Source organism: Mustela nigripes, chromosome 3 (assembly GCF_022355385.1).
Source record: "Mustela nigripes isolate SB6536 chromosome 3, MUSNIG.SB6536, whole genome shotgun sequence".
In the NCBI taxonomy this organism is placed as follows: domain Eukaryota; kingdom Metazoa; phylum Chordata; class Mammalia; order Carnivora; family Mustelidae; genus Mustela; species Mustela nigripes.
This window is the reverse complement of record NC_081559.1, coordinates 197,741,823-197,767,473: the sequence shown is the minus strand read 5'-3', so window position 1 is coordinate 197,767,473 and position 25,651 is coordinate 197,741,823. Positions and strand designations below refer to the sequence as shown.

The window sequence follows — 25,651 nt, the reverse complement described above, 5'->3', positions numbered from 1 at the left end:
AATTTTGTTGTAAACTTAAAATGAAACAGCAGGGAGGGGTTTGTTTTATTTATTTGAGGGCGGCGAGAGAGAGAGAGAAAACAAGCAGGGAGAGGAAGAGAGAGGGAGAAACAGAACGACACTGAGCAGGGAGTCTTATGCAGGGCTCAATCCCAGGACCCCGGGATCATGACCTAGACTGAAGGCAGTCACTTAACCAACAAAGCCACCCAGGCACCCCTAAAAAGTCTACTTCAAAAAAAGTGATGGAGGGGACACCTGGGTGGTTCAGTTGGTTAAGCATCTGACTTTTTTTTTTTGGACAGAGATCACAAGCAGGCAGAGAGACAGGCAGAGGGAGAGGAGGAAGCAGGCTTCCTGCTGAGCAGAGAGCCCGATGCAGGGCGATCCCAGGACCCTGATCTGAGCCGAAGGCAGAGGCTTTAACCTACTGAGCCATCCAGGTGTCCCAGCATGAGACTCTTGATCTCAGCTCAGGTCTTGATCTCAGGGTCATGAGCTCAAGCTCGTATTTAAAAAAAAAAAAAAAAAAGTGATGGTGCAATAAATGTATTCTCAGGCACAGTAAGCCTTTTCTGAAATCACTGATTCTTTTGTAGGAGGAAGTATTATAGTAAGATAAGACAGAAATCCAGAAAAACAGAATGGGATCCATAGAAAGTGAGAGTCCACTGCACAAAGATCCTGGAATCGAACAATTAAATAAATGGGTGACAGAAGAGAAGAGCCAGATTTCTTACTGTTGACCTGGGAGATCACGGACAAGCGAGGGACAAAGACTAGAATGATCCATGCTGCAATGGCTTAGATCTGGAAATGTCAGGTCTAGCTTACTACAGACAGGCAGATGTGCACAGAAAGACGTCACGTGAGTACACAGTGGATCAGTGCACACGCGCAGCTCCCTGCCGTGTCACGACAGGACCTAGAAGCAGCGACGTTCCACCGGGGCCGGATCTAACACGGCCCTGCAGCAAAAGTCACCCGAGCTCCACGACAGACGACCCTCGCTGCGGCAGAACAGGGAACCTCCAGGAGCCGCCTGGGGACGAGCTCCGGCTCCCGCCTACCCGGCGACCGTTTCTCGGCCAGCCCCTCTGACGTTTATTGCCGGTCACTCGAACTCCAACTCTGCGTCTTCCCAGGTGCACCGAGCACAACCCGAACACCGGCTCTAAGGTCCGCTCCGCGCGGGTTTCGGCTGGGGCTACCACCCGTGCCTGAACGTGTCCTTTGTCGCGGGCGTCCCATCGCTCCGGCGCGTGGAAAAGACCTTTTCTCCCTCAACAGCCTCTTCGCCGGCGCCACAGACCGGCGGGCCGCAGCTCAGGCGCCGCTTCGGGCTCTGCCCTCGGTTCCGCTCAGCTACGTCTCCTCGTCTGGACTCGACTCGCGCAGCTTCCCCGCAGCTTCACGCACAGCTTCCCCGCAGCTTCCCCGCAGCTTCACGCGCAGCTTCCCCGCAGCTTCACGCGCAGCTTCCCCGCAGCGGTCACTTGGTAGAACCCGCGCCGACTGGACGCGCGGCTCTGCAGGCCCGCCCGGCTGCTCTGCGTCCGCCGCCGTCCCTTACCCACTCTCAGGTCTGTGGACACCCGCCAATTCGGGAAAACCGGCTTTTAACGTCTACTTTAGAAGTTCTCGACGTGTCCTTCCACGTTCTCCCGACCACGGGCCTCGGCCACAGAGCCCGCGGCCCCGGCTACGTCTCCCCGCCGGGCGCGCTCCCCGTCCCCGCGGCTCCGTCGCTTTCCACCCGCGCAGCCGCGTCCCAGGCTCCGCGCGGGCTGAGGAGAGCGCCGACCGGCAGCCGCCGCCTCGCCACGGTTCTTTAGTCCCTGCGTCTGCGTCTCCAACAAGAAGGCTTTCGGCGGGCGGCCGGCCGGCTCCGGAGTCGGCGCGCTGCGTTCCGGCCCCGCGGCGAACGAACTCGAACGAACGAACGGGCGCGGAGGGAAGACCGTCCCCGCCGCCGCCTTCTCCGGTCCCACAGAGCGTTCGCTTTGCCCCCGGCGCTCGCTACCTCGCGTCTTCCTCACACTCTGAAAACCCCCTCGTGCCGCGACGCGCACCGCCGACCTGAGCCCGCGGCCAAGCGGCGCCGCCCCGCCTCACCGGCGCCACAGGGGCCCGCGACCGAGTCCCGCCGGCTCCGGCGCCCGCGCCTCACCCCGCCGCCGCCGCCCGCGTTACCCGTGCGCGCGCTCCAGTGACCCGACGCACTCCTGCTACTCTTACTCTGTCAAACACGGATCTTTTCTTACGACGGAAGGCTTTGTCTCGCCTCCATTCACCCCTTCTTTCTTTGGCGTCTCCGACTGAGCGCCGGTGCCGCCTCCCTGAGGAACTCCCGCCGTTCCTCACAGCGGTCGGGACCACGACCCGGAACTGGCCGGGAGCATAGACTCTTCCGGGCAGCTAGAGCGGCCGCCGGAAGCGGCGAGAGCGGCCGCCGGAAGCGGGCATCCGATTGGTGGCGAGCTGGAGGGCGCGGCGGAAGTGCAGTGCGGGCGCTTCCCGTCCGGCCGCTCGGGCTCCGGCGGTCGGCAGTCTGCGAGCCGCACCTCCGCCCCAGCCGCGGAACCGCCCGGCGTGAGTCGGCGCCGGTGCGGGGGGGCGCGGAGGCGGCGTGGAGTGTGCGGTGAGAGGCGGGCGGGGGAGCGGCGGACGCCCCCGCGCAGAGCTCGCGGCCGGGGGTCCGGGCTCCCCAGGCCGCCGCGGCGGGGCGGCGGCGCGGACGGGGAGGGCCTCAGCGAGGGGCGAAGCTGGTTGTGCTCAGGGGCCGCGTCGGGGTCAGGCCCGTGCGGTGCACGCGGCCGAGGCGAGGGGGGCCGGGGCTGCGGTTGTGAGCGCGGCGGGGAAGGGGCCGAGGCGGCTGGGGACCGGCGGGAGGTGCCGCGCGGCGGGTGCTCGGGAAGCCGTGCCGCAGGGGTGGTGACTGCGGGTCCTCACGGTTCGCCGACAGCGCGCGGAGCGCCCTGTGCGTTTTCTTCATTACGTTCTGGAAAAGCCCCTCGGGATGAGTCTCACTTTAAGTCCGTGCGGAGACGCAGGTCGCGTCCCCGAGTTTGCACCCGCGGGCGGTGTGTCCGGGATGGGGGGAGCCCGCGCCTGCAGCCGCGGGGCTACCGGCCTCCGGGTCCGCCTGCAGGCGCGCTCGCGGTACGCGCCTCCTCGGCCGGGCGGGGGCCCTGGAGGTGGGAGTCGGCTCTGGGGCCGAGGCTCCTCCCGATGGCGCGCGCCGCCAGCTCCCAGTACCCCGGCCCGCGCCGGCCTTTCTCTTGAGCTTTGGGCCTGTAACTCCGAAAGCTCTGATTCTTCCCTTGTAAATTGAAATTCAACGTGTACCAAAACGGCTTTTGGGTTTTACCCTTACATGGAGGTTTGATCCCTCAGAGTGGATGCCGCGTCGTCGCAGTAGCGGGGCCCACCTTGGTTTCTCGTCCCAGACCTGAGTCGTCAGCAGGTGCTGGCGACGACGCGGCTGAAGCGCACCTAGGGTCTGGCCCCTTGCGGCCGGCGCCCACCGCTCCGGCCCAGGACACTGCCGGCTCTGCTGGATTGCTGCTGGAGCCTTGCGGCGGTGTTCTGTTGACATCCGCACACTCCCCAGCTGCCCCGCAGTCTCTTCTCCGAGCAGCAGCCGGAGAGGCCGCCCGGCAGGTCAGAGCACTGCCCGGATCCTCGGGATACCTCCCAGCTCATTCAGAGTGAAAGCCCATGTCCTGTAGCCTATGAGGCACCCCTCCCTCCTCTCTCGTGCCCTCCCCTCATCCACTTCAGCCCCTCTGGTCTCCTTGCCCTTCCTTGAACACATCAAGTGGGCCATCGCCTCACCCCCGTTGCCCTTGTGCATGCCCCTTCCTGGAATTGATCTGCCCTAAGGTCCACACGGTGCCTGCCCTCACTCCGTCCAGACCTCTGCTTTGGTGTTGCTTTACCAAAGTTGCCTTCCCTGGCCATCTCCCACCACCAGCTGCTGCCTTCATGCCGTTCATTCTTTCTATCCCTTGTCGTCACCTGACACGGGCTTTTGTTTGTCAGCGGCCCTATTTGCTTGCACACCGCCTTAGGTAGGTGCCTGGTCTGCTTGTTCTCAGCTGTTTGCCCACTTTCCAGGACCCTCAAGGTGGTCCTGAGGTGCAGCCTATTGTCTGCCCTGGCCAGGTGCATTGCTGGGGCCATCATATAGTGGCCTGAGGATGCTGTTGTCCCAGGGGCTGCTGGGGAAGCCTTGTGGTGGAGAAGGGAATATCGTCTCAGAGACCACTGGGTGTTTAGTTCCTCTGCCCTTCCCAGGGCTTTCTGGCAGCCGCAGACTTGGTCTCTGCTGCCATAGACCTCTTGAGATCTAGGCACGGAAGTCTCAGTGCTGCGGTGAAAAGCAGACCGGTCACACTCCATTCCAGCCTTCCCTCTCCCTGCAGTTTCGCCCACCTCCTTGGGACAAGCTAAGAGATGCAGCGATGGCCGTCAAAGATCTCCTTCCTCCTGGGCCTCAGGTGAGTGGTCCTCTTGAGATACCTGAGCCCTTTCTTGGCTAAAGTCTCTCCATGGTTCTCTCAGTGAGGAGCTGTCTTCACCAGTGTTCTCAGCCCCTGAGTTCCAGGCCCTTAAATGTGCTGCACACTATCTTCCCAGTCCCTGCACTAGGCATAGTAGAGGGCAGGGGTTGGGCAGACAGAGATAAGTCAAAATGGTGCTGGTCTCAAAGAGCCCAGTCTTGTGAGGACAACAGTCTGGTTCATGCATTCAAAGGGGTTTTGCCGATCATGAGCCACCCTGGGCCTGACCCTGGAGTTGCAACAAGATATTATCGTTCCAGGTTTTGGTTTCTTTTGAGGAAGTGGCTGTGTTCCTTTCCCGGGAGGAGTGGGGCTGTCTGGGCCCTGCTCAGAGGGGCCTCTACAGTGATGTTATGCTGGAGACCTACAGAAACTTGATCTCACTGGGTAAGGCTCCTGAAGTTCAGCTCTGGGTTCCGTGCTCGTGAACAGCACTAGGGTTAGACTCAAGGCTCAGAGACATCTTTCCTCCAGGCCCAAACACAAGGCATTTCTGATCGTGGTTTCAGGTAAGCCTGGTCTGCACAGAGTCTGTACCACAGACTCCCCAGTTTCCTTGTAGGAAATATGGAAGGAGAATATCATTCATTAAACCCTAAGTATTTTCACATCCAGAGTCAATCATAATGCATCTTCATGGTTGGTGTTGGGTTAAATGGTTTCTAGTGGACTCTGAGGCTAACATATCATAACTTTTTTTTTAAAGAGATTTATTTATGATCTAAGGGTCCTGGGATCAAGCCCCACATCAGGTTCTCTGCTCGGCAGGGAGCCTACTTCCCCACCTCTCTGTCTGCCTATTTGCCTACTTGTGATCTCTCTCTCTGTCAAATAAATAAATAAAATCTTTTAAAAGGAATATTTTTTAAAAGAGAGGGTTTTAAAAAAAAAAAAAAAAAAAGGAGGGTTTATTTGTGTATTTGAGAGAGAGACGGTAAGCACAGAGGGAGAAACAGACTCTACACTGAGCAGAGAGCCCAATGCAGGGCTTAATCCAGAACCCCAGTATCATGACCTGAGTCGAAGGCAGATACTTAACCCACTGAGCCACCCAGGTGCCTCATATCATAACTTTAAGTTCACACAGGTAGTCAGCGGCAGATCTAGGATTTGAATCCGTTTGGTTTTCAAGCCCTCCCTTACACCAAACGTGCTGTTTCCCTTTAGTCCTCATGGAAGTCAACACCAAGACTCTATTATTAGAGTCTTCTAGCATGATGTGTTCAGGCCCCTTATCCTTGTCCCCCAGAAGAGCTGCGTTTACTTTTCTTCAGCAGGGGAAGAGGCCTGCATCTCTTTCCTTTTACAGACAAGTGGCAAGGGAGGTCATGAACAGAACACAGGTGCTGCCCATGGGGCCACCTTACCCTGGACTTGGGTGAATTGTCAGCCTTGCTTCCTTTCTCTGGAGCAGGACTTCAAGGTTCCAAACCTGATGTCATCTCCAGGCTGGAGAAGGGGGAAGAGCCATGGGCCCCATACTCACCGAGAATTGAGGAAGGCTGGATCTGGAGTCATGGGAGTGAAAGTGAGTCTCCAGGAATGCTGCCGTGCTCTCCTGCCCCTGCTGGCAGGGGCTGTCACTTCGCCAGACCCTTCTCTGTGAGTCTGGACCACATCTTTTGTCACGCCAGAGCTTTGCTCTCCCTCTGCTCCGTTCCCACCTCTCTTTTCTTTCTGATCTATACCCATAAATGAGTTCATGTTTCCCTAACCCTACAAAATGTTCTTTCAATCCCAGAAAAGAGCTCAGGTGTGTCTCTGGCAGCTGACTGCCTCAATTGCTTCTGTGTCACCCAGTCGTTCTCAGGCCTTGCTGGCCAGCTCTGCCTTGGCTGCTTAGGAAGGCCATCCAGAGACATGCCCTCTGCCCAGACTTACTCCTGCTATTGCTCAGAGTTCCCAGGCTGATTCGGGGCCTTGGAGAAAAACATGAGCTAGGGTTTCTTCCTATGCAGCAAAGGGTATGGGCATGTAACTAGTAAGCGGAGCACCATCTTCAGCTACCACAGCCACTAACGATGCCGGGAGTCTGTGCTCAGGGCATGCCCAGTGCTTTGCTGACACAACGAACTTAGCAGTCCTCCAGTATCCTCACAAAGTTGGTACCCAAGAAACTGAGGCACAGAGAGATGTGGTTGCTGGCCAGAGATCACTCAACTGGTCAGGAACAGAGCTCGGTTAGACTCTGGCATACTGGCTCCACACCACATGTGTTCTTTTTCCCCTCTTAGAAACAGTTTTATTAAGGTATATTAAGTGTATAATATGCTATGCATATCTAAGATGTGCAGTTTGGTAACATTTCCGTGCTCTGTACTGTATGTGTGAAACCTTCACTATAGTCAAGATAGCAAACATGCCCATTACCCCCCAACGTTTTCTGCTGTCTCGGCAATTCCTCCCTCTTACCCCTTCCCATCTCTGTCATGAAGCAGTTACTAGTCTGCTTGCTGCCAATGTGAATTACATTTCCTAGAGTTTTATGTAATTGGAATCATAGAACATGTACCCTTTTTTTTGTCTGGCATCTTTTGACTCCACGTAATTCTTTTGATATTCATCTGTGTTTGTATCAATAACTCATTTATTTATTTTGGTTATTATTTTCTTTGTATGGCTATGCCACAATTTATCAAGTCCGTTAACAGGCATTTGGGTTGTTTCTAATTTGGGCTTAGTACAGATAAAGCTGCTGTGAACATTTGCGTACATATCCTTGTAGGACCATATGTTCCTTTTCTCTTGAATAAATACCTAGTAATAGCATGGCCAGATTATGTGCTGGTGTATACTTAACTTTTAGGAAACTGCCAGAATGTTTTCCAAACTGGTTGTACCATTTGACATTCCCCCAGCAATGGATGCGAGTTCCATTTCCCCTGCATGCTGATCACTTGGTGTGCTCAGTCTCTTTTTAAATTTTAGCTGCTCTGATGAATGTGTACTGGTGTCACATTGTGGTTTCACTTTTGATTTCTCTGATAGTTAAAGATTCAGAGTGTCTTGTTTTCCTTCTGTGTATTTTCAGTGGCAAAGTGTCTGTTCATATCTTTGCTTATTTTTTAACTCAGTTTTTGTTCTTGTCTGAAGTTTTACAGAGTTGCTTTCTGGATATAGAGCTCTTCCAGACACAAGCCCTTTATCAGATAGATGCTGTGCATAGGTTTTCTCTGGGGGCTTCATCTCTACTCTCTTCCCATGTCTTGGAAGAGGAGACATTTCACTAAATTCTGATGAACAGCATCTTGTCATTTCGCTCTTTTGTGGGTTGTGCCTTCGGTGTCACATCTGAGAAACCGGCTTAATTCAAGAGGTTTTCTTCTTATAGAAGAAAATTTTATAACTTAGAAATTTTAGGTATTTGGGTCTGTGATTCATATTGAGTTGGTTTTTGTGTCTGGTATGAGTTATGGAATCCAGTTAAATTTTTTAAAATGATGTCCAGTTCCAGCAACATTTGTTGCAAAAAACCATCCCTTCACCACTAGTATTGCTTTTGTGCCTTTATCAAAAATAGTAAAAAATAATAAACTAAATCCCTTGGAAGTACTGTGAGTTGGTCACTGAAGTCTGTTAAAATGACATAGCCCAATTTTACATCCATCTATTCAACGTTTTCAGCTCCGTTTCCTTGTCGGCTGAACGGTCTGAGAGTCACAGCCTGTTACAGCTCTAATCATAAGCAGTCGACAGAAGAGAGGCTCCATGGTGCTCCTGTGGCATCTCACAGCAGGGCTCCCCTCACTGTTCTGACCTGCTTGTCCTTTCAACAGTCCTTGTGTTCACATGATTCAGTGGTTTTGTTTGGGTTTTTTTGTTTTGTTTTTAGTAAATTTCCTTTAATTGGATTTCAGAATTCATCTGTATCACAGTTTTTGTAAATATTCAGGTAATTTACTCACTGGGAATGTGTGCTATGGGTTATTGCCACGTTTAGCTGCTCTGCCCGTGCTGCACCTGCTGTTTGGATGAGTAGCTTACCTCTTCGTATCTGTTTTCTCTGTTTACCCTGATTTGCTTCTGTGAAGCCAAATTGTCCATAACTTTTTTCTCAATATCCGTTAATGTGTATACCTTTTATTCATTATAAGCCATTTATCATTCTTTTTTTTTAAGATTTTATTTATTTATTTGTCAGAGAGAGAGAGAGCGCACACAGGCAGAGAGGCAGGAAGAGACAGAGGGGGAAGCAGGCTCCCTGCCGAGCAAGGAGCCCTATGTGGGACTCGATCCCAGGTCGCTGGGATTATGACCCGAGCTGAAGGCCGCCACCCAACCAGGCCACCCAGGTGTACCTCATTCATTTATTTTTTTAAAGATACTCATTTAGGGGCATCTGGGGGGCTTAGTCATTAAGCCTCTGCCTTCAGCTCAGGTCATGATCCCGGGGTCCTGGGACTGAGCCCTGCATTGGGCTCTCTGCTCAGCAGGAAGCCTGCTTCTTCCTCTCCCACACCCCCTGCTTGTGTTTCCTCTCTCTGTGCATCTCTCTCTGTCATATTAATAAATAAAAAATCTTTAAAAAGAAAAAAAAAGGATGTATTCATTTATTTCAGGGGGAGGGGCAGAGGGAAAGAGGCAGACTCTGTGCTGAGCCTAGAGCCCAACACAGGGCTTGATCTCATGACCCCAAGATCATGACATGAGTCAAAATCAAGAATCAGACACTTCACCAACTGAGCCACCCAGGCACCCCTCATTCATTTGTTTTTAAACAGATATTTGAATAAGTATTATAAGTAGGCTAGAAGAAGACACCTTGTTTGCAAAGTAGGAACAGTGACATGAGCAGTCATCTTCTTAACACTCTAGTCACCTTTCTAAAAGCTCTTTTCCTCAGGTCATCCCTCACTGTTCCTGCTCCATCTGTCCCTGGTTAGCCCAGATGTAAGCCTTTGACCTTGGACTTCTCTCTTTCCTTCCTTCCGTCCCACACCAGCCTTCCTTGCTTTGATAACATACTTCTCTTCCCCTCTTTCCTCTTCTCAATCCCAGTGAGATGGTTTTTTGGATCTGCATTCAGGAAATGCAGTATGCTCCTAGGAGATAGTTGTTTTGTGTTACTATTTCTATTTATTCCCTAATTCTTTCTCCCATGGTAAAATATGAGCAACTCATTTGTCCTGTTCTTTCAGGTTTTGAGTCTTGGACAGGAAAGAGGGGATTGACTCCAAGACAGAAAATTTCCAAAGCAGTGGGGTCCCAGAGAGCAAAATCAGAAGAATCTGTAAAGAATATTTCCAAGGAACCTGATTTTGAAGAGATGAGTAAAACTGAGGGAAAATTAAAGAACTGCTGGAGAAAATCTGCAGAGGAAAGGTTTAAGAAATCCTTCTCCCAGAAGAGCAGTTCTGGGACAGTGACATTGACACATATGAAAACCCCAATTAGAAGGGAAGGCCAGAAATCCAGTTCTGTGGAGGTAAACTGCACTGCAGATCCAAACCCGTTTGGATTTCATAGAGCATCTAGAGGGAAGAATCTCCACCAGAATGTGCCGTGTATGGATGACTATCAGCAAAGCCAGGACCTCACTAATCGCCAGTGTTTCTCCCCAGAAGAAAGAGCCTGTCAGACAGATGTGTGTGTGAAAATGCCCAGGCAGAGTTCAGTTCTTAGTGAGAATCAGAGGGTTAACAATCCAGAAGAATCCTTTGAGTATAATGAGTATGGAAAACCTTTCAGCCTGAGTAGAACTCTTTCTCAGCATCAGAGAAGTCATACTGGAGAGAAGCCCTGTGAGTGTGATGGGTGTGGAAAAATTTCTCAGCACTGCTCTGTCCTAAGCCAACATCAGAGAGTTCACTGTGGAGAGAAGCGCCATACCTGTGCTGAGTATGGCAAATCTTCCAGGGATCATTCCTATTTCATTCAGCACCATAACACTCACATTGGAGAAAGACCTTATGAGTGCAGTGAATGTGGGAAAGCTTTCAGTGTACGTTCATCTTACAGTCAACATCTTAAAATTCATACTGGGCAGAAACCTCATGAGTGTCATCAATGTGGAAAAGCCTTTAGACATAGCTCTAACCTGATTCATCATCAGAGAATTCATAGTGGAGAGAAACCGTACAAGTGTAAGGAATGTGGGAAGGCTTTCAGTAGACACTCTCACCTCCTTCAGCATGAACGAACTCATTCTGGAGAGAAACCTTATAACTGTACTGAATGTGGCAAAGCCTTCAGTGCACGATTATCTCTCATTCAGCATCAGAGAACTCACACAGGAGAAAAACCCTATGAATGCATTGAATGTGGGAAATCCTTTAGCTTGAACCGAACCCTTACTGTTCATCAGAGAATTCACACTGGAGAGAAACCCTATAAGTGTAACGAATGTGGAAAATCCTTCAGTCAGCGGTCCCAAGTCATTCAGCACAAGAGAATTCATACTGGAGAGAAGCCTTATGTCTGCAATGAGTGTGGAAAATCATTCAGTGCTCGCCTGTCCCTCATCCAGCATCAGAGAATTCACACTGGAGAAAAACCTTATGGATGCAGTGAGTGTGGGAAAACCTTCAGTCAGAAGGGACATCTTATTCAGCATCAGCGAATTCACACTGGAGAGAAACCCTATGAGTGTAATGAGTGTGGAAAAGCTTTCAGTCAGAGTTTTAATCTTATTCATCATCAAAGGACACACAATGGTGAGAAGCCCTATGAATGTAATGAGTGTGATAAAGCCTTCAGTGTGCTCTCTTCCCTTGTTCAACATCAGAGAGTCCATAATGGTGAGAAGCCCTATGAGTGTCACAAATGTGGGAAAGCCTTTAGCCAGGGCTCACACCTCATTCAGCACGAGAGGAGCCACACTGGGGAGAAACCCTACGAATGTAACAAGTGTGGGAAAACCTTTGGGCAGATATCCACCCTAATTAAGCATGAGAGAACACACAATGGAGAGAAACCCTATGAGTGTGGTGATTGTGGGAAAGCCTTCAGCCAGAGTGCACACCTTGTCCGCCATCGAAGGATTCACACTGGAGAGAATCCCTACAAGTGCAGTGACTGTGGGAAGGCCTTCAACGTCCGCTCCTCTCTTGTGCAGCATCACAGAATTCATACTGGGGAGAAGCCTTATGAATGTGAGAAGTGTGGGAAGGCCTTCAGTCAGCAGTCACAGTTTATTCAGCATCAGAGGATTCACACTGGAGAGAAGCCCTACATGTGCAATGAATGTGAGAAAGCCTTCAGTGCACGCTTATCCCTTATCCAGCACAAGAGAATTCACACAGGAGAGAAACCTTACAAATGCACTGAATGTGGAAAGTCCTTCCGACAAAGCTCTCACCTTATTCGACATCAGAGAGTTCACAGTGGAGAGCACTCTTACGTGTGTAATGAATGTGGGAAAACTTTTAGTCAGAGAATAACTCTTACTAGTCATGAGAAAATTCACACTGGAGAGCAGGCCTATGAGTGTATTAAATGTGTGGATCTCTTTAGTGCACAGGCAGCTTTCATTCAGCACCACAAAGTTCACAGTGGAGAATAACTGCTTTATTCAATAAAGTCTTCACTGTTGTATGTCAGGAGCAGTATACTGATGCGAAAGCTTCTGTTTTAGAGATTCATCTCTTGAGTGATTTAACAATGTCCCAGTGCAGTGCTAACTGAAGACAGGCTGCCGGATTATGTGGTAGAAATTCCAAGGTCAGAGGACTTTCCTCCCACAGAGGGTGCCCTGTGCCTGAGTACTTGAAATGAGCCCCGTCTGAGTACACTTACTGAAGATTGTGTTTTCATAGCTCCAGACGTTAGGGTGCAGTGAGGTATTTTATGTGGTCACTTGCTTTTCCTTTCTCCTCTTCATCTATTTCAAGTTCAAGGAGAGTAACTGGAACCATTACACTTTGGTCTTTTTTTTTTAATATTTTATTTATTTGACAGAGATCACAAGTAGGCAGAGAGGCAGGCAGAGAGAGAGGAGGAAGCAGGTTCCCTGCTGAGCAGAGAGCCCGATAATGGGGCTCAATCCCAGGACCCTGGGGTCATGACCTGAGCTGAAGGCAGAGGCTTTAACCCACTGAGCCACCCAGGCGCCCCACCATTACACTTTAAATCTGGGAAGAACCAGGTTGGGATTTCCTTGTTGGTTTGGACCTCTTCAAAAAGTTTTTGTGTTATTGTGAGGGATGTCCCTTTAACTTCAAAAGTGTTACCCCTTTTCAGCATCAGGTAATCCAAACAGGAAGAAACTAGGAGCATGAACAAAATTTGTTAAGGAGGTGAGGCATGTGTGTAGATTCAGACTTTGAGATCCTGCTAGGAAGTCAAATAACACATGGAAAATGGGTTTTCCTACAAGGTAATTTGGAAAGTCAAACTGCTGTGAATTGGGAGGAAAATAAGCATAAAGTAGACACACCAGAGCATGGGATATGACTTACAGGTTTTGTTCTCAAAACCAAGTTTGGTATATTCCATATCAGTTTTTTGAGGAGAGAAGGGGAGTGGTCACAGCTATTCCCTTTCACTGGGCAGCCTGGCGCTGAACAGACCCTGGTGAGGAGTGGCAGGTCCTTCTGCTGCCAGAGGGCAGGACTCGAGGTAAGGCAGAGCCACTGAGCAGCTTTTAGTAGATAGATAATTGTGTAGGTTGTCTGCGAGGTACCTTTTGTCCCCTGGAATGATGTTGGTCACCAGTGTCTCAGTGTCCTTTAGTTCTTGATGTTCGAGATGAAGTATATCCTGGGAGTACTGTCTTCCTAAACCCAGTTTTCAGAGTTGCCATCCTTGCCTGTGGTTCTTCTGCCCCGATTCACCCCGATGGGTGGCTCACTTCAGGATCCTCAGAACCACATTCTCCAGAAACGTCTTTAGCACTTTCTCCTACATTTTGTTTTTTTTTTTTTTTTTAAAGATTTTATTTATTTATTTGTCAGAGATAGAGCGTGAGCGAAAGCGAGCACAGGCAGACAGAGTGGAAGGCAGAGTCAGAGGGAGAAGCAGGCTCCCCGTGGAGCAAGGAGCCCAATGTGGGACTCGATCCCAGGACGCTGGGATCTTGACCTGAGCCGAAGGCAGCTGCTTAACCAACTGAGCCACCCAGGCGTCCCTCTCCTACATTTTGATGGAAGAACTAGCATCAAAATGAGCTGAAATAGGTTGTACATACGAGAAATTCGGCAACAGCAGTCTGTGAGAGACAGTTCTAGAAGCTAAAAATCTGGCAGCTGAAAGTAGCTTAAGTCTGATGAACAAGCTGAATGCCACATGTACAAACATCTCAAAGGGATTGGCTGATTAATATTTGGGATAAGCTATAATGGAGTGATGCTTTGTATATAAGAATCAGGGTAAGAAAGAAGAAAAGGTAAGAGCAATGAATTACTTAATAATTGGCCATTTTATTCCTTTATAGTGTCCTTTTCTCTAATAAAGTTATTCCAGCTTTCCTGTTTATCAAAGGTACTTTCTTAGAATTTGACTGATCTTTTCTCCTTATGTTGACATGCCCTCTATTTCAGGCCTTACTTTCCAGGTTGTCCATATAGTAGTAGTGGTCTGGGCTTAGAATGTTGAGAAGCTGATTAGGAAATCTGCATCTTAGTGATAACCCTCCTAAGCACATTTCACCACAGATAGCTTTGACTTAAATAATATAAAAACTGGAGTGAATTTAATAATAAGGGTTATTGGCCAAACAGAAATCTTGACTTTTTTTTCTTCTTTTTGTACCTTAGCACATACCAGGTATTGTGATTGAGGCTTTGCATGGGTTTTCTCATTTAAGCTTCACGGAATTTCAGTGAAGTAGGTACTTTTACTTACCCTGTTTCACAGTGGGGCTGGGACACAGAGAAGCTGCTCGGTGACAGTGCTGGCTCTGTGCGGCTCTACCACCCAGGTTCTCTACCTCCTGAGTCCTACTGCATGCAAGACTGAAGGCAGTGCTAGGAGGGAGCTTGCAACCCAAGGCTGGCCCAGCTGACAGATTCCAAATGGGAAATAGTACACTTTACTTAAACATGGTTTGGCATGTGGGGTTTTTTGGGTGTTTTATCAGGGAAGGAAAATGAGAAAACAGTCCAAAGGTAGGAGCCTCTGCCTTATGACTTCACCAATCATCACTCAACAGCATGTCCCACATGAAAGGGAATGTCCATCTTTTCCTGAGGTGACCAAAACTTTAGTTTTAGTTTTGTCAGAAGCTCCTCCTTTCCTGGTTCTTCAGGCCTCTCAGGGACGTTACAACTTCTAGAAAAGGGACCTTTTTAAAAAAAAAAAAAAAAAAAAGCGGGGGGGTTAATTTTATTTATTTGACAGAGATCACAAGTAGCAGAGAGGCAGGCAGAGAAAGAGGAGTAAGCAGGCTCCCCGCTGAGCAGATAGCCTGATGTGGGGCTTGATCCCAGGACCCTGGGAACACGACCTGAGCTGAAGGCAGAGGCTTTAACCCACTGAGCGCCCCAGGCGCCCCTAGAAAAGGGACCTTTAAGACACAAGAAAATAAAATTAAACTGTGTTTGCTCCAAGGATCTCTGGTATCCTTTTAAGAGACAGAAGGACTAGGAAACTGTGGCAGTGTCCTCCTCAGGACTGCATGTGATCTTAGAATGCCAAATCAGGAAAAATATTTGGGTTTCTTTTTTTAAGATATATTTATTTATTTGAGAGAGTGAGAGCATGAAAGGGGAGAAGGTCAGAGGGATAAGCAGACTCCCTGTGGACCTGGGTGCCCAATGTGGGACTCGATCCCAGGACTCTGGGATCATGACCTGAGCCAAACGAAAGCAGTCACTTAACCAACTGAGTCACCCAGGTGTCCTGGGTTTTTTTCTTTTTAATTTCATCTTTACATACAGTGGAGGTGTTTACTTAACTAAGAATCCCAACATTTATCCTAATCCTCTATTTCAGCTTGTATGGCTAAAACATCATTCTAATTCCTGTGATGAGTTTTTCACTGTTTTGGTTTTCAATTAAGTGCTTCATCCAAATTGTATTCCATTTTATTTACATAGTTCTTAATTTTCTCGATTCCAGTCATAAGTTTCTCTGTTACCCAATTTCTTCTTTAGCTTGGGGATGACATTAATACTGGTTGGGAGCCACACTGTCCCCTGATGGTGCAGACCCTCTCTTTGCTACACTTGTGGGTTAGCACAGAGCGGTCGTCCACTTGGGACCCCCAGCTTTTATACCAAGTAAATTAGCTACAATTGAGAAGGACATTTCGGTTTCTTCAGTAGGTGGAAAAAAGCTTTATGCAAGAGAGATTCATTCTGTAGTGACTGGCAGTGCTGACTGATGCCCTGTTCATCTACCCCAGGCTACTTTCCCTCACCCCAAGAGGGTCACCCAAGCTTGAGAAATTGGCAAGGGTGCACCAACATCCCTGGGAGATACTGCAGGGCTACTTCCTATAGACTAGGAATGGCAGTGGGAGGGCTGTCATGTAAATGGGTTCCACAACTCACTGGGGTTGGATGGATACCAGACAGTAGCTCATGACCCTTACAAAGACATGGAAGTGTGTCACCTTAGCAGGCCCAGGGCCAGAGCAGTAATCACAGCACTTAACTGAATAATGGTGTCTCTGAGACTGAAATAGCCTACTAAAGTCTGTATGTAAAAAAAAAACAAACACACACACACACCACAAATTTGGTGAAAAGACCCGAGCCTCATGAAAGGAGAAAAGGCTAGATTCCCTTGAGGAAAGAAAGACCCTGAAGCTCTCCCCCAATTTTATACTAGATCTTATTTCCTTCCCCAAAGGGAATATGGCCAATTATGGGGTAACCACGTTGAAAGACAGGAAATACCCACACTTACAGAGAAGAGAAAATGAAATTAGCTTAGACCAGCACAGGGAAAAAATCTATTAAACTATTCACTGGGCTGGAATCACGGATAAAACCAGCTTCAAAGGTTAGAGGAGAAAATACCTTCCGAAAGATGTATTCTGTTTTCTTACTGAGAAACTTCGCTCCCCAACATCACAGACTAACAGAAATGTGTTATAAATTATCAAAAATGAAATAGGCGCTCTTTCCTGGCAGATATAAGTCACCTTGATACAGAGATGCAACATCGATTTAAAACTAGAACCAGATAAGGTGTTTTGAACACTGTGTTCCACACCTAAATTTTGTGGTTTTCAAGGAAATAGGAACCCAGGTCGACTTCACAGTCCATACCTAAGGCTGACCCACCACTCACAGCCCAGCTTTGCTGCCCACCCATCCAAGCACTGCTCCACATGGATTTCACCCCAAATCCACCCTTCCCTGAAGTCCTATAACAACTCCATTTTCTGTTGTTTATTGGGACACCCCACAGATCTCATGTTTGCCACTCTCTTGGTAATGGATCTGTGACCCTGACTTGGTTGGAGTATAGGCTTGTCCCGGTAGTCTGAGGCTGATTAGCCTAGGGTAGGGGTTACTGGGTTCTGACTCTGAATTGACATTGGTTCAAGATATTGCTGTTGTTTACCAGAGTAGGAGCTTATGGAGTCAAGTGGCAAATGTATTTTTAACTCAGTACCATCACAATTAGATCACTGGGACCCAGAATCCACCCCATCAAGAATTCTTCTGTCAAGAATTCTTGACATAATCCCCATATGAGTTCTCGGGGTGCTATGATAGGAATCCTTGGACTAAAGAGGCCCAGAGATGACCCCACCTCCCTACCTGTAGGTACATTACTCTGGGCAGACTAACTTCTCTAAGTGAGTTTGCATATATTCAAACTGGGAAAAGAAATACCAATCCATGTGGGGCTATTTGGGGATTAGTTAGAACCAAGTATGCAGAATGACCAGTGTGCTACTCAGGACGCAGTGGGCACACTGCAGACCCATTCTGGTTAGGGTAACAAGAACAGAAAGAGCACATTGCCTTTGGAGAGGGATGGATTGAGTTACAATCTGGGTTTCTTCTCACTGGTCTGGTTTTCAATGTAAAAGAGGGCATAATAGAACTCCTACTGCTGAGAGATTTATGTGGAATGTAAGGGCCTACTTAGCCAGAGTGACTCCATCGCAGCTAAACAGCCATTTTGTTGTTTGTGCAGTAAAGCTAAACCAACCCTCCCCCTAGAAAAACTTACTTAGAAGCAAGTCCAGGAAACCAGTAAAATATAGTCAGCCAGTTCCTGATAACAGAACCCAGAATACAAGGACAAGTCAGGCCAGATGAAAACATCCAATCAGTAAAAAGCACACATATTATCTCGCTAACCACCAAAGAATGTAAACCTTGCCTTTTGGGGGCCAAACTTAGGCACCAATTCTTACCAGAGTGATAGGCTAGTTCAAACAGCTACTATAGGGTAAACTGTAATTCAATTAGTCACCTGCGTGTGGCCTAACATGACTATGCAACTTTCTGTGTATGTTACAATCTCATTGGCCACCTGTATGTGGCCAGGCTTAACCATATGGCCTTTGCTCTATAAAAGTTAGTCTGTGAGGCTGGGAGTGGTCGCTCTCTTTAGAGGTGACCCTGACTGGTCAGTCAATTCTTAAGCCTGTAAAATTGGGAGTCATTGCTCTCTTCAGAGGCGGCCCTGGCAGGTCAGCCTGAATTCTGATGCTTGGCATGGAATAAAGCTTTGCATAACTTTCACTTTGTCTCAGTCTCATTCCTTTGATAATGGGCCTCAACATTTTGGGGGCTTGTCCGGGATCAAACGATGAGAGCTGAGCCATCATCAGAATTTCTGGGGAAAGCCTCAGGAGGTAAGATCTTGAGATCACATTCTAAGAGATCCTGTTCTGTCTGTATGTTTGCGGAGCTCCAGGGATTTGGCCCACCAGGGAGAAACTGGGCACAGTATTGCTCCCCAGGGCTGGAGTAGATGTGGGGATGCCCCACCCCTCCACTGGCAAATCGCCAGGGGGTTCAAGTCCCCCTAGGTGGTCAGGAGACTGAGAAAATCCCCACCAGCGGCAGATTGTGTTTTTGAGTTGGGATAATATCTTGCACACCCTTAGACTTGATATCTGGTCAAGGAAGGGCTTCTGGGTCTGTGGTTGTCTTTGTCATGTCTTTTGTTGTCTGTTGTTTGTTGTGTTTGAAGAAATGGGACAAGCAGGGAGTAAAGGACCTGTGACACCCCTAAGTCTTGTTCTCCAGCATTTCAAGGATTTTCAAGGTAAAACCACCCAGTCAGGTGACAAGGTTTACTCAGGAAAACTCTCTAAAACTGGGAGCCCTTTCTCTGCCTTCTGGCAGCACTTTGTTCTTCTGTCTCCCCCTTTTGTTTCTGCACCAACTTGGGTGCAGCCTGCATAACTGGCCTCTAGACCATGCTCGGTGCTTCCTGCACCACGGCTCCTTCTCTCTTCACTGTAAAGGAACAAGAAGAGCACCCCCTGAACCTAACACCCCACCACACTCCAGATCTTCCCATCCATATCTCAGGTAAACATTCAAAATGGAGGGGGTCCAGATAGAACATAACTCAGTATTTGATCTAAGCTATGTTTGTTAGTTTAATCAAGATAGACATGTCTTTTAAGTTATAGCATTAAACATGAAACTTCAATCAAAGTTTACTGAAGGTCAAATAAACTCATGTTATTTGTTAAAATCTGTTAGCAAAGAGATGACTGAACTGATAGTTAATTGTCTGTCTCAAAGTTTAATGGGTAATTGTTAAAGTAGCTTTCAAAGTCTTTGGTAACCTGAAAGTTTAAAGTTTTGGTTGGATGACAAATGAAATTAAATTTTTTGAACATCGAGGTCATAACCAAATTGGATAAAATGCTAAAGCACTGAGTACTTGATGTAGGCTTGTGCCTTTGATTTCCTACTGCAAAGAAACTAAAAATATTTAACTCTGTTGGTAAACATGTTTTGTGCTTAACTGATTCATAAATTTGCCATCTAAAAAATTGTTGTAACAGTTCACAATTGGTTTATATTTAGCCATCACTAAAGACTGAGGTGTTTCTAAGAGTACAAAATTCTGCTAACTGTAACTAAGGCTGATGGAAGTAAGAAAAACAACCCTGTATGTAGGAAAGTAGGAGATATATAAAAAAGATTTAAAGAATGAAAATGTATTTTATTGAAGGTAAAAGATAAAAGGTAATTTTTTCCTAAATAAGGTTGTTGTTTGGAAGAAAATGGCTTGGGACAAAACCTGAATGCAAAAGAAAGTTGTAAAAGGTTTGTGAAGGGAAATCTTCAGAAAAGAAATTTTAGGTATGGTCAGGACAGATTAAGATTAACTGTACTCACAAAAAAAAGAGGGCCTAAGAGAGTGAGTAGTTTTGTCTTAAAGTAAAAATGTCTGGTTGCACCAAAACATAAAAGGAGATAGTAAAAGCTAAACTTGAGGGTATGTAGTAAGTCGTAAAAGGCTTGGGGGAAGTGACTTTTATTTGCCTTGGTTTATAGGTTTAAAAGAAAACAATAAAATATGTTTAAAATTTGACCATATTAGATCAGTTTTGGTGGATTTATTCACAAGAGGGGAAAAAGACCAATAAATCTTTTCCTGTAAAATGTTTCTGTTCAAATGAGGCATAGAATTTAAGGAAAAAAGACTGAAGCCCTATGTCATGGCAAATCTATATTGGTGATCTGCTTAAGTAAATGTTAACTATTAGGTAAACTAAAAAGACACTGGTATAAAAAGCCTCCTTTCTCTCAGTTGAAAAAAGGGCAGAGTTTTCTTAAATTAATTGATCTTCTGTTTTTAAAAAATGTAAATGGTTTTCTCTTTGCCTGCCCAGAAAAAACAGTTTCTATGTTTTGTTTTATGTGATCTTAAACATCCATAATTATATTTAGGCATGAACTTTAAAACTTTCTAAGATTTTGGCAATTGTCGACAAGATTTAAATTGTAAATGAGATCTCTTTGACTCATAAGGCTTTTCCTCGGTATGCTAAGTTACTCAGAAAGTACTGCTAAATCAATTATAAACCTTGGGTTACAATTGGGTAAATGCTGTTGTCAGGATCCGTTATCAAAGGAATGAAACTGAGACAAAGTCAAAGTTATGGGAAGCTTTATTCTATGCCAAGCATTAGAAGTCAGACTGACCGGCCAGGGCTACCTCCAAAGAGAGCAACCCCCTCCCAAACTCACAGGCTTGTTTTATAGGGCATAACCGCAGACCCAAGGTACGTGGCTTCTATTGGGAAGGCGTTTACTCCTGGAATCGATACCCGGAACCATACCAGGAACCATGAGGGCGTTTATTCCTGGAATGAAGTCCGTGGATGTAAACACCACTATGGCTACCTAGGCAATATGGAGTCACTCTGGCTAAGCAGCCCCTAATAGTTAAACAGGCTTTAACATTAAATTGGCCCTAACGGCTGTAACTACTCTAGAGGTTCTATACACTTCCTAAAGTTTTAATGTTTTGATAGGATCATCACTTGATATTTAATTAATTCTCTTTTAAAATGAATTTTATCTTAAAGAAAATGAATTTTATCGGGCGCCTGGGTGGCTCAGTGGGTTAAGCCGCTGCCTTCGGCTCAGGTCATGATCTCAGGGTCCTGGGATCAAGTCCCGCCTCGGGCTCTCTGCTCAGCGGGGAGCCTGCTTCCCTCTCTCTCTCTCTGCCTGCCTCTCCATCTACTTGTGATTTCTCTCTGTAAAATAAATAAATAAAATCTTTTAAAAAAAAGAAAATGAATTTTATCTTAAAGAAAATTCATATAGAAAACTTTCAGGACAAATACAGGTACTTGATATGTTAAAAATCCTAAAACTGAAATGGGTAAGAATTTCCAGAAATAAAAACTGCATTCAAACTAAACCAGAATTAGGAACTAAGGTTGACTTTATAAAACCTAGAGCCATAAAGCCCGTTGAAACTGTTGGCCTGATACCTTGTTTACAGAGCTCCTAACAGCCTCACCAGGTAAGTAAAGAATGTCACTTCCTGGCAGGTGCTGGTACCTCAGGATATATTGGGGACCTCAGGAAGAGAAATTCGCCCAAATCAACAGGTATTGCAGGCACATCTGATGGCAAGTATGTGCCTTGGCTTCTGGCCTGGAGAGGCTACTAAAAAGTCCAACCTAGAGAATCTTTATAAAAAGTTCCAGCAAAGCAGATTCTAAAAGATCTGTATAATCACTCACTGTTCTTGCTGAGCTTATGTAAATAATTAGTTCAAGTTTGTTCAAACTGGACTTGTTTTTCAAATAAATTAGTCCTGATTTGACTATCTCTGAAAATGATGGTTATTTTTTTTAATTATGTTTCAGTAACACACCTTTGTGGATATTAAGTTCTATATTTTGTTGTCTTTAAATGTTTGTTTACCTAAGCTAGACAACTTGAGGTAAACTTCAGAAAAGTTACACAATAGCTCATTTAAATGATCTTGCCTAATATTCTGTAGAAATAATAACAGAACCCATTAGGCACAAGTATATGTTAATTTTTGTGGATACCTTCTCAGGCTGGGTAAAGGCTTTTTCCATCAAACATGAAATGGTAGCCAAAAAACTACTAAAAGAAATAATTCCTAGGTTTGGATTGCCTCTCATGATCAGGTCAGACAACGACCCTGCATTTGTGAGTTCAGTCTCACAGACATTGGCCAAGGCCATGGGCACTAATTAAAATAAATAAAAAATTAAAAACACAATAAAATAAATAAAAAATTTAAAAACTACACTGTGACTACCAGCCCCAGAACCCCAACATTTAATAACCTGTATAATGTGACATAATGTTTTCCCAAATAGCACTCTCTCCTTTTTTTTTTTTTTTTAAACGGAAGTTTGGGTTTTTTTTTAAGATTATTTATTTATTTGACAGACAGATCACAAGTAGGCAGAGAGGCAGGCAGAGAGAGAGAAGGAAGCAGGCTCCCTGCTGAGAAGAGAGCCCGATGTGGGGCTTGATCCCAGGACCCTGGGATCATGACCTGAGCCGAAGGCAGAGGCTTTAACCCACTGAACCACCCAGGCGCCCCAGCACTCTCTCCTTTCTTAAAGAGATCTAGTACAGTTGATTCATGGATTCATTTAATCAACAAATGTATTCTGGGAATGGTTCTAGATGCTAGGAACAGAGAAATAAAAACGAAATTCCTGGCCTCATGGAGCATATATCCTAGCACAGAGAGATGATAAGCAGAGAAGTCATTTGGGCTGGTGAATGCTCTGAGGAAAAATGAAATACAGTAGCTTGTTATGGAACAGAAGTAAGGTGTCCTTTCCATCCTGTGGCCAAAGAAAAATACCTAGAAGCTCTTATCTCAGAAGAATTTGACAAATAGCTGCAGGGCCTGGGTCCCCAAGCCCTGTAGGCTGGGATGCCTATATGGAAGCAACTGTTTTCCCCTCAAAGCGATGGGGCCTGCTTGAGGGTAGGGACTGAACTATCTGCTTCTGTATCCTAAGAAGTCCAAGTAGAACAGTGGTCACTGCATGTTGCAAACACTAACCATGGAAACATCTCAAGTCACTCATTTCTCACCCCTTACACCCAGCCCATGCCCTTGCAAAGAGGTTAGGAATCAGGTTTCAGGCCACAGCACCAGGCTCCAAGGACTGACAACTTACCTGGGTCCCAGCAGCTGAAAGAGGATAAAACAACAGGAGGTCATGCAAGCTGCTCAGAGACCACCTGCCCTGACTTCCTCACCAACACAGCAGGCTGGCTGGTCCTCATTATGGGCATCCATGATGGGCCAAACCAGAGAGAACCTGGCTGTAGTAGCCCCAAGACCCAGGAAACAACAGAGAGCCTCATGGAGTTCCCATTCTCACCCTTTCAGATGCTCATTTATCCCATTTGCTCCTCCTGAGTCCACTTCCTCTTCTCACCTGCCTGGGCTTCAAGGTTGTCATTCTGACTGTGGAATGAGATCAGGAAGTTCTCTGTATTAGTCACAATCCCATTTTTCCAGAAACCTAGAACAAAAGGGGCCTTAAGAGACCCCTAGCTAGGGGCTCCTGGGTGGCTCAGTGGGTTAAAGCCTCTGTCTTCGGCTCAGGTCATGATCTCAGGGTCCTGGGATTGAGTCCCATGTCGGGCTATCTGCCCAGTGGGGAGCCTGCTTCCTCCTCTCTCTCTGCCTGCCTCTCTGCCTGCTTGTGATCTCTCTCTCTCTCAAATGAAAAATAAATAAAAATATTTTTAAAAAGAGAGAGAGAGAGAGATTGAGACCCCTAGCTGTGGTAAGAATCCTTTTCCTGGGGATGGTGACTCCCTGCCACACTGAAACATCCGTGGTGCAGTCCAGTTCTCCAGCAGAAAGGTCTGCCTAGAGCACTGTACCCAAAGCCCTCCTGCATTCCCAGGGTAGTTTCTCTGATCTTTTTTTCTTGCATGTTTATTGGGGTAAATTAACAAAAATAGTATATATTTAAGGTATACAATGTGATGATTGAATACACTTATACATTGCTAAATGGTTACCACAATAAAGCTAATTAACAAGTCCATCACCTCACACAGTTTTTCCATGCCTTTCTTTGTGTGATAAGAAAACTTAACATCAATTGTCAGCAAATTTCAAGTACAGCGTGCAGTGCTATTAAGTATAATCAGCATGCAGTGCATTAGATGCCCAAACTTACTCATTTTGTAACTACAACGTTATGCCCTTTGACCAAGATCTCTCTGTTTCCCCCAACACAGTTTCTCTGGTCCTGATCATCTGTTCCAAATTTCTTCAACAGAACACACGGGGCACCTGGGGGGCTCAGTCTTTGAAGCATGTGCCTTCACTCAAGTCATGACCCCAGGGTCCTTGCTCAGCAGGGAACCCGCTTCTCCCTCTGCCTGCCACCTCCCCTGCCTGTGTGCTCCCTCCCTCTCCCTCCCTCTCTGACAAATAAATAAATAAAATATTTTTTTTTTAATTGAAAGAACACATCCACAAAAAGTCCCTACAAACCACCAAGATGAAGGGAACACCACTTAAGTGGACAAACTCATGGCTAAAAACAACCCCCTTCCACTCCTCAAAAATATATTCTGAGAACACAGCCCTCCCTCAGGACCCACATGGGAATGTACAGCTCCAATTCCCTTATTTCTTGAGGCGAATACCATGTGTGGCTGTTGGAGCAGGAATGTCATCTCCCCTCTCCTCCATCCCCAAGTAAAGAGCAAGATAGGGAGGACCCAGTCTCAGTGGGCCTAGGGAACTGGTCAAAAGTGAGGAGGAAGGGAGAGAAATGGGCCAGGACAGTCATAAGCACAAGTGAGTGTGGGCACAGGGTCAGTTCTCATGCTGGGTGCAGAGTCCCAGGCAAGCAGAGGCAGAGGCAGAGGCTGAGGCTGAGACTCCCCACCATGCATGACCCTAGGGACCAGGACTGGGCACCGGCTATAAAAAGGGGAATTGAAAGCTTTGAGAGTATTTAAGCTGTATCAAGTCAGGATGATGTTGTTTTAACAGCCAAGGTAAGAGGCAGGGAAGTGGCTGTTATGAGCCTGCTGGTGGGGAAAAGAATGAGGAGGTTGTAGGGATGATGCACATAAAGGTTTATGGGATTTAAGTGGTGGGAGTGAACAAGAAGAATGTGTCGATTCTGGTAAAGGTGATTGGAACTGAACCTATGGGAGATAAACGGGTAAGCAAAGTGAAGGGGTAGGCAGATAAAGTCACTTAAGATTGAAAGGGTTAGAATTAACCAAGATAAAGGTGATACAGGAGTGAATTCGTGACAAGCATTCAAGAGAAGGCACAAGTGCCAGAAATGCTTAAGGGGTAAAGTTAGAAGGACTAGGTGACTGGACAGATTTAGACAGTGAGGAAGAAATAAGATCAAGGACGACCCCTCATTTCTTATTTAAGTGTCTGAGTACATCAGCCAAGATAAAGTTGGTGTTTTCCTGTACGGGGATAGATGTGGAAGGAGGTGAGGAAGTGGTGGTGCTCTGGGCCATGTTGGGGTCATCTGGGGCCTGGGCGAAGGCATCATTGAGGGCAGACAGAGGAAATGGAGTCCATCAATGAGAGATGGAACTCATTAGTGGAATCAGACTAAAATCAGGATCCTGGTAACATTGAAGTAAAAGAGAAACTTAAAGGCTGGGGTGATAACTGCATCAAATTCAATGGAAGTCCTTTAAAAGGACTAAAAGTGTCCCAGGATTTAAAACCCAGGATATCCACTGGAACTGCATGCC

General features: G+C 46.8%; 1 protein-coding gene across 4 annotated transcripts; it reads left to right on the top strand.

Moving 5' to 3' along the window:
- Positions 1-2,499: 2,499 nt before the first annotated feature.
- On the top strand, positions 2,500-13,985 carry LOC132014424 (zinc finger protein 252-like). Of its 4 annotated transcripts, none has more exons than XM_059395465.1 (6): positions 2,500-2,641; positions 3,397-3,663; positions 4,428-4,502; positions 4,826-4,952; positions 5,980-6,093; positions 9,704-13,985. In XM_059395465.1, exons 3-6 carry the CDS (start codon positions 4,467-4,469, stop codon positions 12,064-12,066), a joined length of 2,640 nt encoding a protein of 879 aa, XP_059251448.1. In that variant the 5' UTR covers positions 2,500-2,641; positions 3,397-3,663; positions 4,428-4,466; the 3' UTR covers positions 12,067-13,985. The 4 variants fall into 4 exon arrangements, with proteins under 4 accessions (XP_059251448.1, XP_059251446.1, XP_059251447.1 ...); XM_059395463.1 differs by having other exon boundaries at positions 5,977-6,093; XM_059395464.1 differs by lacking the exon at positions 3,397-3,663 and having other exon boundaries at positions 5,977-6,093.
- The last annotated feature ends 11,666 nt before the right edge of the window (positions 13,986-25,651 follow it).